The 14,012-nt window shown below is 44.5% G+C and overlaps 1 protein-coding gene across 1 annotated transcript in view; it reads right to left on the bottom strand.

Annotated features, from left to right (window-relative positions):
* abtb2b (ankyrin repeat and BTB (POZ) domain containing 2b) overlaps positions 1–13,315 on the bottom strand; it is a 78,241-nt gene extending 64,926 nt beyond the window's left edge. Inside the window, exon 1 of the mRNA XM_042496737.1 lies at positions 11,925–13,315. Coding sequence (XP_042352671.1) covers positions 11,925–12,816 — 892 coding nt within the window. The 5' untranslated portion in view covers positions 12,817–13,315. The remainder of the gene's footprint in view (positions 1–11,924) is intronic.
* Between the last annotated feature and the right edge of the window lie 697 nt (positions 13,316–14,012).

Genomic DNA, 14,012 nt, shown 5'->3' with positions numbered 1-14,012 from the left:
ACACGACTCGGTCAGAGGGTAATTATGGCCTTCAGAGCAGAAGTGCACTAGAGCCAAGAACCACACAAGGCAGGTTCATCTCCTGCTCTGTGATTTTTTTGTCACTGTCCCTCAATTCCTGCCTGCCTTTCTTTTTTCCGTTTCGCTCTGCTCTCAGTCTGCATCCCTCAGCACTGAGCCAGGTAGATGCATTAGACCCACTTTCAACACCAATAGGAGTCTTAATCTTTACATGTTCAACCATTTGAGAACACATTAATAACAAGTCTTCCCTCCCATCTGCTGGTAAAGTTGTTAACTCAACAGTGCAGTGTGCAACACCTTGTAAAAGTTCATAAAATTTCAAGGCAAACTGTTTTGAAATAAGGACCCCTATTGCTTCTTTGACCATAAGCGGTTAGGAATTCATCTGTAAATGCATACATGGGCAAACAAACATCTGTATTCTATTCTTAAGCACACGCAAAATACAGTGTTATTGGTTTCCTCGTGCTCCCCTCTGCAGGAGATGATGATGGCATTTCAAGATTTGTGTGCGGAACACAGGGAGCAAAAGAAGCGATGAATAGTGGAACGCAGAATGAGGAGGAGGCAGGGGAGGAGAGAGATGGAGCTCTTGGGAGGTTTCCACAGGGTCAAGACAAGAAGAGGGGCCTCAACTGAAGTTTGTCTCTCCCAGCATGGGGCTGGAGATGATAGCTATCCATCCAGTCACGATGAATGTCAGGGATCTCTGTTTGCCTTTCCTCTTTTCTCTCTAACACAGACACAGTAGATTTCACACAGACACCCTAATGAGGTTAAGAAGCACTAGTTGTCACACCTGCATACAGGGAAAAAGCCCACCACATGCTGATAGTGCAAATTCCTTTCCATGTTGGTCTGTCTCTTTGTTACTTATCAGTCTGTGTCTCTATCTCAAGTGATTTTTGATTTTGTGTGTGTGCATGTGAGGGCTGCTCTGTGTGTGTTATCTTTGTCTACTCAGACGCCGGGTTAGAGCCACAATGTTATCAGAGCAACAGAGACGCATCAAGCCATCTCTTCCCCGTGCTTTCACATGTGGGATTGCCTATCTGTTAACTGCCATAAAGTGTTCCATTGTTCTCCTGACGTCAGATTGGCTCTCGTTTGTATCCTGTCTGCAGACCTTATGTCAAAACAAACCCTTTCGGCAGAACAAAATAAAACAACTCTGTCAATGTGTTTGCATGAAACCACTTTGATGAGTAAACGCTGCTTACACTCCAGCTGGGGCTCAGCTGACTGGCTGGGTGGGTGTTACAGTATTTATGACTCTCTGACCCTCAGGCTGACTTCCTCCCCCTGCACCTTAAACTCCTGACACATTTGCCCCCTTCAAACCCATCATGCAGACACACCCGCCCCTTCTTAGCACCTGACTGGACTGCTGAAAGGCTCCTTCTGTAGTGGACCTCACTCCTGGAGAAATTCCCTACCAAAATCAGACTAAAGACAAAGCGTGGGATTGTTGGTGTGTTTGCTTAATGGCAGAAAGGTGTGTTGACGTCTCCAGCTCTGCAACTTCCTCCTTCTCCACCTCTGTCAGAGTGAAGCTTGGCTGGGTCTTACATTATACAGTATATTTAACTACCGACAGGCTGCCTTTGAGAGTTCCTTTACAGCCCCTTTTAACAGAAGCACCATAAGGCCAGGGCACTGACACGAAGACACATGCATATACAGTATGTGCTCTGTATGGACTGTTACCTAATATGAAACACGTGGATAATAATGAGAACGCTTGTTCAATAGAGCCGAAATTAGTCACACTTGAGTCTACAGGCCACGCGGGTAGAACAAATGTCCAATCCTAACATGTTAAATAATCCCATTGGGTTTACATAGAGTTAAAAAAAATCAGGTTTGAGGAGCTGATGAACATGTTGGCGTTTTTAGAGGCTGTATTTTGCTCTTTGAGGTGGAGAAGAAGGAAAAGCATTGAGGGGTGCTCAGCGCCCAGCTTAAGCCATGGTCTGTTTAACTGCTGTCTGACTGACTTCCTGTGCAACCTCAATTCCTTTGCATAGGCAGGGACACACTACCAGCACAAAGCCACACAAGATACTAATAGCCTCATTCATTTTTATGCATTATGCTCTGTCAGACACTAGGCACACTGCAGAATTAAGTTTAACCATGGAAAAACTATGTGCAACCATCTTTTAGTGAGACGCATTGTCTTGACAAGGGTTTAGCTGTTTGACACAAGTCAAATCAAAGAAAATCACATTTCTCAGAATATCCTCAAACAAGGCATCCTTTCATCAGTGTGCAATTCCACCACATACCACCGTGTTCCCTCTTCTGTCTTCTCTCTCTCTGTCCCTCTAAAACTCAATAGGCAGATTATCTCAATGTTGGAAAGGAAACTTGGCCACCGTTGCTGGAGTGTATTATGTCCAGCACTGTCTGCGACCCTGCAGTGGCACACAGATGGCCAACACAACACAGATAGACAGAGACGGAGACAGAGAGAGGGAGGCCAACACAGAGAGACACAGCAGATGTAGCTCAATAGACAGAGCCTTCTAATTCACCAAAAACATTTGCATACAAAGTTCAACACGTACTTTTATGGACATGTGCCCACAAATGCACACAGTTATATACAGATGTAGCCCAAATGAGTGGGAACATCCCCATAGAGACATATCCTGTACAGTCACACAACAACATAAACAAAGGTCAGAGTTTTCTTATCGCAGCAGCCTTACGCATGGGCAGTCAAGCCGTGCAAGTTTCCCCCGCCACACAAACACAACATAGACTGAGACTCTAACCCAAACATACTCCTAGGCATTTTCAAAGGAAACTCATAGCCATGGTGATTATGTGTAATAAGGAGCCTCTTAAAGTCTGCAGCGGGGAATACAGGCCATCCTGATGATGACTGCTCATGCAGCTCTGTCTGCATCCCCCAAACATTATCTAAACCTTTATATGTTTATGCACACTTTAAATCAAAGTGTGTGGCAGGGAGTCACACCTGAATTTCCAAAAATGTTTTGCAACTAACTTTACCTAAAAATACATATCCTCTTTTGGTTACCTATGGGGATCCAAACTGTTTATTTTGGTTGCAGGAAGAAGTCCACATGTGGTGCATGTGCTGTGCAGATCTTATCAACAGAGAGACTAAAGGCTACGGCCAAGGGTGTCCTGTCTTGACAGAGTCTGTTTTCCTGTGCCCACATGTGTTCTCCATATGGCCCTGCACTAAATGTGCCCCTTCCCTCCACTAAACCACAAGGGAATTCCAGGAAGCCTTACTGTACATGGTTTTGGTCTAAATATGCTGTGTGCGCCACTGTGGCTTTTGTAATCACCACGTGTCTATCTGGCTGACATTGACCCAACAGGTGATGTTTGGGAAAATATATTTCAAATGTAGGCTGGGTTTTGCTGCAGAGAACAAGTGGGAAGTAGAAAGAGGACAGGGAGAGGTTCAGGGAAACAGGATAGATGAACAGACAAAGTTCCAAAGGTGAAGGAAAGAGACCAACATTGCAATCACTGCATTGAGAACCTCATATAATAGTTAAAAAAACACAGATAAAAAGAATGAGACGGAAGAGAAGCAAGTTGTGGGATCCTGGTGTAGTGGAACATAGATGACCAGGTGTGATAGAGAATAACAATTCAAAACAGAGTGACTTAAATGACTTTAAAACCCACAGTGGTTTAGTTATCAGGGCAGCTTGGGGGAGGGGCACTGAATCTTGTGATGTGAACAAAGAGAGATTCAAACAAGCCGCTGAGCCTTGATGTTTACATATGCGTTGTTGCTGACGAAGCTGCAGGCTCGAGGCACAAACAAACACATTCCAGTGTCTGACAGAGAAGACAGTTGGGAGGGTGGTAAGAGAGACAGGAGGACCAAGAGAGAGAGACTGAGTATCACCCTGTTTCACAATTGCAATGAAATCTCATGGAAACACACTATCGATTCCTGTCACTTGAAGGTCAATGGACTTTGCAAGAAAGTAAGACAGCAACACTCTTACTTTCCAGTGCTTTTATTCCAAAGAGAGATGCATCTCTCAAGGTTCAGTCAAACAGGACTAGACACCCCCAGTCTGCACTCATCACTCTACGATTGGATATTTGTGTTAACTGTCACTCAGTCCGCCCTCAATCAAATCTGCTGTCAGAAAAACCAGGCCAACACACACACACACAAATAAATATGCACACACAAACACACACACACACACACACACACACACACACACACACACACACACAGTCCCTTTCAATAACACAGATACCATCAGTGTCAGATAAATGAGACAGAGATGGGACAGCAAGACATCAAAAGCAAAACCATGAAGAAGAAATGTCAAAGGCTGCGGTGGCCTACTTACAACTCAAGGGCAACACATCACAAACACACACACACACACACACCTCTCAAATAACCTGTCACGGTGGGCACTTTGCCTACTGAACCTGGCACACTCGCCAGCTAGCTTGTCATAGAAGCTGCTGTTTTTCTATTCTCCTTCTTGTTCTTTGTCACTCTTTTCTCATTCATTCAAAGTCTCCTTCTGGAAAATTGGCTAACTCTTTGGGCTTTTGGTGAAACTGTTCCATGCGAGCTGTGAACTGGTGCTCAACAGTAGAACACAGTGTGTGAGGCTGGTCCTCATTGCATGGTGTAAGCTACAGGCAGAAGTGCTACAGTTGTATCCTACAGCTGCATTTGTATTTGAAGGACTTTCAGAAGACACAGTGAAGAAACAGGAGTGGAAAGCAGAGTGTCTGTCCACTGGTACAATATTTGCTGACCCCACCCACTGTACAATCACAAACTTACTTGCCTTACAAGTCAGAAGGAAAAGTATCTTCTTTTCTTTGTCTGCTTCTGTCTGTGCAAGTGTTTGAGTATGTGTGGGGACAAGGTGTCAGTGCACAGAGGTGTCCTATCTATGGAGCTGTGGAGTCAAAATGTCTGCGTCGTCCTTGTTTTTATAGATTATGACAGACAGATGTGATCATAAATCTGCAAGTCTACTGGTGTGTACACTAGTGCATTGTATGTGTAAACAGAAAAAGGTGGCCAGTGGAGGAGAGTCATGTATACAACAGTGTGTCTTCAGACGGGTGTGTTTGCTTTCCAGTGTAATATATCTGAGCTTTGCCATTCAGGCTGTGCAGACCGCTGCTCTGACTCAGCTGGACAAAGAGGTCACTGACAGCGTCACAAAAAGCTCCCTCTTTCAGCCCGTTTACAAAAACAACAGTTTAGACTTGAAAGAAAAATTCAGGGGAGTGGGGACATCACTTTCCAAGTTTGGCTGAAGAACATCCAAAAGAAGCCGTGTCCTTTTTATTTTCAGTGCCGGCTGATGCAAGTGATCACAGCACTTCCTTTAGCACACAAAACTCTTCCTCAGCTGCAGAGACTTGGCTCTGGGCAACCTCACTACATGGATCCCAATCAGAGAGGATATGTGGGATTGCAGCTTCATCTCTCCCTCTAACACTCTATCTCTCCGTGGCTCCATCCAGCCAAGCCTGTATTCCTCTAACAGATTTCACTGAACACAGCAAGGGGTTCTTATATCCAATCCCTGGTCAGACAAATCTGTTTCCACTTAAACTACACACTCCCTGAACCCCACTCCATGCTCTCACTCCCCACTCTCCCCCTAGCCTGCCCATCTGATCTGCTTGTGTGTAATTAAATATTACAACCAAATCACCCACAAAATGGTTCTGTATCGACCATAGGAACTGGCTTGAGTTTTGCTGAAGCACACATGCAGAGAAAGCGACGCATGCCAGCTAATACATATTAGGAATTAGAATTGTTTTGGTTGGCACTGATTTTTTAGGGGTAAGGAGCAGAGGAGCAGGAAAACTGATGATTTGAGGTTTGAAAGATACTCAAAGAGTTTACTCTTTGTGAGCACTGCACAAATGTTTAAAAGTAAGGTGGAACGGATCTGCATTGCCAACAAAATTATAAGACTGAAAGGAGTACTGTGTATGTCTTTTCCTTTGCAAACCATATGCTGTAACACTTAATCAACCCATATCTGTTGTAAATAGCTGAGCGAGAGGGTGGTGTGGCTGTAAGATGGATAGTCTTTTAGTAGCAATGACAGATTTCTTTCAGTGACTGACTGCACTTGGTTTATGTCTGGGGTGGGTACAATAACTACTGTAACAGTGTTGCTTATTATAGACGTGTTTTTTGCATTTTAAGTCACAGTTACAGTGTGTATTAAGCTTTACACTTAATCTTGTCATTTTCTTACATGAATCTTCTGAAAGACATATGCATTAGGTCAACTTAACTAGCTTTTTTGTTTTTCACTTTTACTTCAGCAACTTCATTTCTGTCTCAGGGAATTTCAGCAAACACTTAAAACTTGCACAAGCCTTTGCTAGTATTTATTTACGCTCCAATTTTATGTGAAGGTCAGACAGGCCTGACTTCTCTTGCAGCATGTCAGTCAGTGGGAGAAAGAAAATAAATATGAGTTGCAGAAGCTAAATGTTATGTGAAGAAAGGCCTTGATCTCTCCATCCTTTTACCCCCATCCTTTTACCCCCTCACTCTAGGCTGTTCTTTAAGATAGGACTTTCTCTTGCTCCTCAGTCTCACACTTTATTTCCCATTTTCTTTTTGGCATGTGTTGCTATAGTTACTTATTGAGTGGCCAAAATGGACAAAAAAAAGGCTCTGGCAACTTGTGGCAACCAAGGCCAACATAATCAAAAGAAACGTAAGCACTGATTGGCCTGTATTTTCTCAGCCCCAGCCCAAGGTTTCAGAGGCTAACAGCACCACCGTACAAGTAATTTGTCCAATAGCCTTCATGAACACCAAGAAACATAAAACCTTACCAGGTCAATAGTGCATCTGTATTTTTTAGTCTACTTCTCATTCCATCAATAAGAGACAGTTTCTCACAAAATCAAAATACATATTTTTTCCTCTTACCTGTAGTGCTATCTAGATTGTTTTGTTGTGAGTTTCTGAATGTTAGCGATATCAGCTGTAGATATGTCTGTCGTCTCTATACTAGATTTAGATGGCACCCAGCATGTGGTGTTCAAAGTGCCAAAGAAAGTAAATTTGCAAACTCAACAGCAATGTCTGTTTCCAGAGATCATGACCCCATTACTCAGGATACTCCACAGACATTATTGTAAGCAGTTTTATGTAGGAACAGACACCTCCACAGCTGATATTTCCAACACTCAGCAACTCACACCAAAATAATCTGGTTTGATAAACAGCCCTACGGTTAAGAGAAAAAATATGTTGGTTTTTTTTTTTAGTTGACTTCCCCTTTAATACATAACAGCAAAAAAAAAAAAGTATTTGAGAAGCATTTAAAGATATTGACAATCCTTATATCACTGCTAAGTGAATGACTGAGCAAGTCAAACTGTAAACTATATCCATTGCTGGCATGGCAAAAAATAAATCCTATTTTTTTTTTAAATTATTCTATTAAGAAACACTTGCTAGGATGTGTACCACTGACCTTTAATCTCTTACCCTCAACACCTAACACTCAGGTTTCATTGTTATAATGACTATGCCAGACTCCATCACAGGTGCATGTGGCAGCGTTGTCTCTAAGCCAGACTTCACACCGAGATGATGTGATGCACAGCGGTTCTTTTCAACAAAACCATTGCATAGCATTCAGGCAATGCACAAAGCTGCCCGGTCCAAGATTCCAGCCATATTCCAGCCAGTCTTCCTGCTTCCCTCATTAGGTACTCCGGCAGCAACCCCAAACCAACGTGCAGGACAGATTCCCTCAAGAACTATAGCCAGGACTCTGTGGTAACACATGTGACACACTGGTTGCACATTTTCCAATTCAAACAAGCCAAATAAGTTCAACCTGAACTCATCTGTTCTCTCTGGATAGACTCAACCACTATCCTCCAAGAATCTGTTTAGGAAGAATAAATCAAGATGCAAAGGCACAGATGCTTTCAAGTTTGCTGTCGCTGTTCCTGTCGTGCTATTTGTGTCAACTGCCCTTTTGCTGTCATCCCCATCTCCCTTTGCTTCCTCCCTATCAGTGCTTTACTGTAAACAGTTTTAAGACACATTACTCATGCTGCTGTAATGTGAAAGGAGGAGCATGGCTTGAGATCAAAATAATGACTGATGAAGGAAGAGAGAGGAGCGAGTACAGACGGGTGACATGCAGGGGAGTACACCATCTGCGGAGAAAGTTATTTGACTTTGATTGTCATTAATTTCACAAACTAAGTGGCCTGCGTCAAAAGGATGTGAAATCAATGTGATGTTCTTGTATATATGTCATTGGTTTTGTAATATCTTAACAAATTATCTGTGGTGTCATATCTGTGAAAGCATTACTCATGGTTCTCTAAGAATAGTTCATACCCACACAAGTACATTAAGCACCCACAGATGAGCACACTGAAACACATGTGCACACCATCACTCTAATGGGTCAGTGTTTTTACAGCTGGACCAGACAAGAAGCCAGCGCAAACAATGACATGGACCGTCAGTGTGTGTGTGCTTACCCTGAGGTGGTACACGCACATAGCACTCTCACACACAGGCATAAATTGTAGTGTTTTGTGAGGGATTAACCATTATCCACTAAAGCTGTATGACTTACGGTCTTAACTCTATACACACTCTGACCTGCTGACAGTGCTTGTAAGGTTAACCTAAATTCGCCTGTACAATAATTTGGGCCAAACATAGGCTTGATGTTAATGCCTTGGCAAATTTGCAGCAAGCCTATCACAGAAGGATGAACTTAGGTCTATTGCACCATAATATTAATGTCCTGATATGTTTTCCAAAACTGTATTTGATCCTGCTCCAGATTTGTGGAGCAGGGGAGTGTATTTTGAGAGTGCTGGTTTCCCCATCTGTGTGACCACAGTGCTGGGCTGCTCTCCCTGCATCTTTCTGCCCACTGTTCCCACGCCTCTTTCTGGGCTAAATACATATTTAGGGAAATACTGAGCAGCAAATCGTATGTCCTGCTCTCTCAGTGCACCCAAAACCCATTACTCACAGCCCTTTTTTACTACTTTTTATAGAGCTTGAGAAGAGAAACTGAGTGTTGCTTTTTGTTAGTGCTGGACCAAATCAAAGTTTATTTATCCAGTTAAATTTTGCTGAGCATGAATGCTCTCTTTCAGATAGTCCTTGCTTCACATTCATACAGTTGCATAGATTCAAGCCATAGAGCAGCCTTTTACAACCACAACCTTCCACTGCAAAGCTTGAATGGAGCTGTTGAGAGTTGGCAGTATTGATCAGGGTCAACTCACACGTTTGCATATCTCACTACTGGACTACTGCTTAAATGGCTAACATGGGAAATAAATACACATGCAAAAAAAAGTGTGAGAACATTGCAGAAGTCCCACAAAAGCTCAAATGAGGCTGCACTTAACTGTTCTGCCAGCCAGACAAGAGTTTAACAGACATCTGTGTGCCAGTCATAAAGACCAATAACTTCGTAGCCACTTCCACTGTCCATTAGTAAAGCTACTACTCTGCACTTTAAAATGCCCCACAGTACTATCAATACAAATTATACCAGGAAGCTTCTGCTATTTCCTTGTGTGGAGAAATGAATGACAAATGGATTCCTCTGTATAACAGCACTATGTAGTGAGTTCAACCAGTGCTGTGGAGCCATTTGAACACATGCAAAGTAGACTAAAGAGGTTTTCATGGTATGTGCGTGTGTCTGGGTGTACGCCAACGTGCCTGTGCGAATGTGTGCCTGAGTAATGAATAAGATCCTGGCACATCACAACCGGGTTCCTCTAATGCACTCCCTGTGGACTAGAAGAAATAAACAGATAAAGATGAAGTGGACATGAACGCAATAGCAAAGGAAAAAAAAGAGAGAGAAAGCCAAAAGCGAGAGTGAGCAAGAGAGGGCAGGAGGAGGGAGTTTTCAGAATTGTTATTGGAGCCGTAGAAGTCATTTCTGACTTAAAGAGTTCCAGATGTGGGCCAGCCCCTGAGAAAGAGACGGAGAGACGGAGAGAAATCAAGAGGAAGGGAGGAGTATTTATCAGACTGTACCCTTCCATATGATCAGTAGTCTACCCTCTCGTTCCGAGAGCATCTGGATTGAGGGTAGAAAGCGGATCTTTGCTTTTGTGTACACTAATGGTTGTGGTAACTGGGGGGGGGGGGGGGGGCTTCATCAGCAAAGGAGGTTCTGAAAGCAAGATGTAGGGTGTGGGGTGTAAGGTGGTAAGGTGGTAGAGGGGTATGTGGCTAGAACAGTCTGGTCTTGGGGCTATAAAAAGCTAGGGTGGTCAGAATAATGGCCTGTTGTTATTACACACACACTGGTCTTTCTCAAAACCAATGACTGAACTCCCGAAAATAGGACCCAACCAAAAGACATCCGGTTAAATGCTGGAACAAAAGCCGCTCTTTAACTTATTTTGCAATGAAACAGCTCTAACTCAAGCATATGGTGATGTACCTGGCAAGTCAAATGCACTGCGTACTTGCAGGCTTACATGAAGTGCATATTATGAGAGAGGCAGAGAAAGCTGCACAGCACAGTGCTGAATCGATCTCAGACCTTAAGGAGGTTCACAGTCTTACAGCATTAACTCCTCTCCACACGCATACCATGCTTGCACAGAAAGGTGCTCCTGCATGATAACGTCTTAACTTAGATCAGCCTGCCATCCTGCCATAACGGCTATCTCCAATTATTTTCTCTCTCCTTGTTATGTGTATGTGTATGGGTGTGCATGCCCAGCTTCCCGGCATTTGTTTTCACTCCCTCTGCGTTGAGCTAAGCTGCACGATCACACAACAAAAGGCTATTGTGCAGTAGTAAAAAGCTCTGCTCCGGGGAGCTGGTAGTGGGCCACAAACAAAGGCTGGTTACATTGTCCCAACACAAGCTCATGAATCAACTCAACACTGGGCTGCCAAAAGCAGCCATGGAAAGAGCACTGCGAGTCTGCTAGGGTTTGACAAAGAGGGAAGGGAAAGAGAGTTGATTAAGGAACAAATGGACAGGGAGCAGGATGCACAGCTGGAGCTGGAGGAGAGAGGAGAGAGAGAGATGTAAGATATGTGGAGATGGTGGTTGGTGAAAGAGATTTGTCCAAGAGGAGGAGAGCTGGCTGAGGAAATGGAAGAAGGGGAGGCTTTGAAAGGAGTGCAGCCAACACAGCAGGAGGATGAGAGGTGAAGTCAGCATAAACAGAGAGCTGTGTCAACAGACAAGCCTCCTGCCTGTGCTCTAAAAGCTCTCTGCACCCCAAATCACAACAGCAGAACTAGAGTGACATGTGAGGACTTAATCTTGTAGTGAAGTAGTTAAAATCAAATTTGGCGGTTCGACACAGAATCCAGCAGTCATTTCTCCTCGCACAACCTTGGTCAGAGAGAAAATACTTTCTTTGTTCGTATCAGATGCCTCCGTTCTGTTTTTTCCTATTCTGACAGGTCCAATTAGCAATGAATCCATCAAGCACTCATGCACAAAGAGCTGCTATTGTATCCAGCAGCAGGCCACATTCACCTTTTCCACACTGTGAGGGAGTGGAAAGTGGTGACCAGCCCTCTGGAAGGAGAGTGTGTGACAGAAAAAAAGTTTGGTGTATTAGAGCATCCATCATCATAGGGCAAAACATACAGTAAAAGCTGCCATATGCCAATTTACCCACAAGAACACTTGGGCATTATGTTGATTTTTTGAGTTAAGTTTTATGACAAGGCATATGCATAAAGTGGGAGACAACAGAACTGCAGAAAAGGACTGCAAGTTGGAGTCGAACCCAAGCCGCTGAGGCAAGATGGGGCACTAACTCTGTAGGAGAGCTAAAATGTGCCACTTTAATACAATGATTAAGGTGCACTTGAAAAAAGACTTCAAAATACTTACCACTGGCGTTCTTCCCGCAGATCAGGTGCTCGTAGTGCTGCAGGACTCCCCACAGCTCTGCGTCATTGTTCACCACCCCCTCCAGGGCCTCCGCGCTCACTGGGGCGCACGCTGACCCTGAGTCCGGCCCTGAATGACCCCTCTCTGCCATCAGCACCCGGGCCCCTATCTCCTCCACCAGAGCTTCCATGCATGCGGTCAAGCATATAGCTGCATATTCATGGATGCGCACAGAGATGCGGGTATCCACCATCCAGCGGAAGAAGCGCCCCACGGAGAAAGAGAGGCCGCAGCGGGCGGACTTGCCCTTCCTCAGCAGCTCCCCGGCGCTCATACTATACATGGAGATGGCCTTGACCGTAGCAGAGACGCAGTGGTCGGCCAGGGCCCAGCTGAGTACCAGCCTCATAGCGCTCTGCACTTCGAAGCGCGTACAGCGGCAGTGCATGACGCTCAGCCGCTGCGCCTCTCTGGAGATGCGAATGAGAGCCCTGCGGAGGAGAGCGGACAGCCGCCTCACGGCCTCCGGGGAGAACACAGGTGTAGGTCCCCCTTTAATGCTTCCACTCGCGGCCACTTTGCGAAGTATCTTGGCCACTTCCTCTTCCACCCAGGGGAACTCTTCCAACTCAGGTAAGCGGGGACACTTGGAGAAGATGTCCTCCGGGTCTTCAGGGAGGACAGTGTTGACCGTGTCCCAGCTGTTGTTCCTGCTGTTCATGGAGCCGGAGTAGTACCACCAGTTGCCCCGGTGAGGGGCCGTCATGAAGGCCTGGGAGTTTGACTTGGAGGAGGACAGGCTGAGGGACTTGCAGGAGTCCCCCGCCCCGTAGCCAGAGTCCAGCGTCAGGTCCTCCAGGGTTTTCATGTGAACATTGCTCAAACCAGCCATTGCTGTGAGACTGTTTGGGTGTTTTGGAAGAGCTGCAAACCTTGAAGTCGGTTTACCTGAAGTCAGTCGAGCAGCAATCGAAACTCCCCGCAGAGCTGGATGAACTGGTTACGCAGCGGCACACTTGTCAGACATGCTGCTAAACAGAGTTCAGAGCAGCACTGCGAAACAACACAGCACGCGCTGAGTAAGTCCTGCTAGACAGCCAATTTTACCTTTTATATGCGTTAACAAGCAACACAGCCGGGGAAATTAAAGTAACACGCGTCTCACCTTTCCCCCGGGCACGCAGCGCAGGGATTTAAACTTTCCTCCAATATCCACAGTCTTTGAAAACAGGAAAAAGTGTCTCCCCGCGCTGTGAATTCAACCAGTCTCGAGTTCATTTGTTAAATATACATCCAGTGTAGCCGCTCAGCAGACCGAAACGGTTTCGTTTTCGTTTTCGTTGATAACCGTGGAAAAGTCCGACACTACCTCATCCCTCTCCCGTCCCGGTGATCGGTCAGAAAAAGCCTGCCGGAGACACTCAGTCACAGATGTTCGAGAGGAGGGACCTCTGCTGAGTGACAACACGGAAGCAGCCCGAGTACCAATCAGGAGAGGGACGACTTTTACGGACAGCCAATCAGGACCCTCTCTAGCTCTTTCCTATATTAGGGAGAAGTAAACTGAATTAAATTGTTATTAACTTGTAATGTCATCGGCTATGCTATTGTATTCTCTTTATTTTTTGTATTATTCGAATTGTCTGATTATATATGCTTTAGTGCAATCTTTTGGGCACTCTCTCTGCTTCACTGTTGGTATTTAATGTATTGTTGGGGTTGCTGTTTCTTTGTATTTCCTGAGATTGCCTGTTTTATTTGCATTGTTGCATTGTTTTATATCTGGGATAAACTTTATTTCAGGAAGCGTTTAAAAATAGAGATAATGATGATTATGTTCTTGCAACTATTTTACATGTATGTGTTTGTTTCTTAATATGACTGTACCACAATCTGCAATTAATATAATCATATCAAATCTGACGAAAACCTTCCACTAATTAAGAATCATGTCTGCCATTAGTTATTTTTAATGGGTCTTGTGAAATTTTTATAGTTAGTTACTGGAACCAAATTGCACATCAAGCAGAATTTAGTTATCTCCTCATGGTGACTCAGAGAGATTTGGCTTGCTGCCTGCACATTAGC

The sequence above is a fragment of the Plectropomus leopardus genome, chromosome 11 (assembly GCF_008729295.1).
Source record: "Plectropomus leopardus isolate mb chromosome 11, YSFRI_Pleo_2.0, whole genome shotgun sequence".
Lineage (NCBI taxonomy): Eukaryota > Metazoa > Chordata > Actinopteri > Perciformes > Serranidae > Plectropomus > Plectropomus leopardus.
The sequence above is the reverse complement of the archived record's forward strand: the minus strand, read 5'-3'. Positions and strand labels throughout refer to the sequence as shown.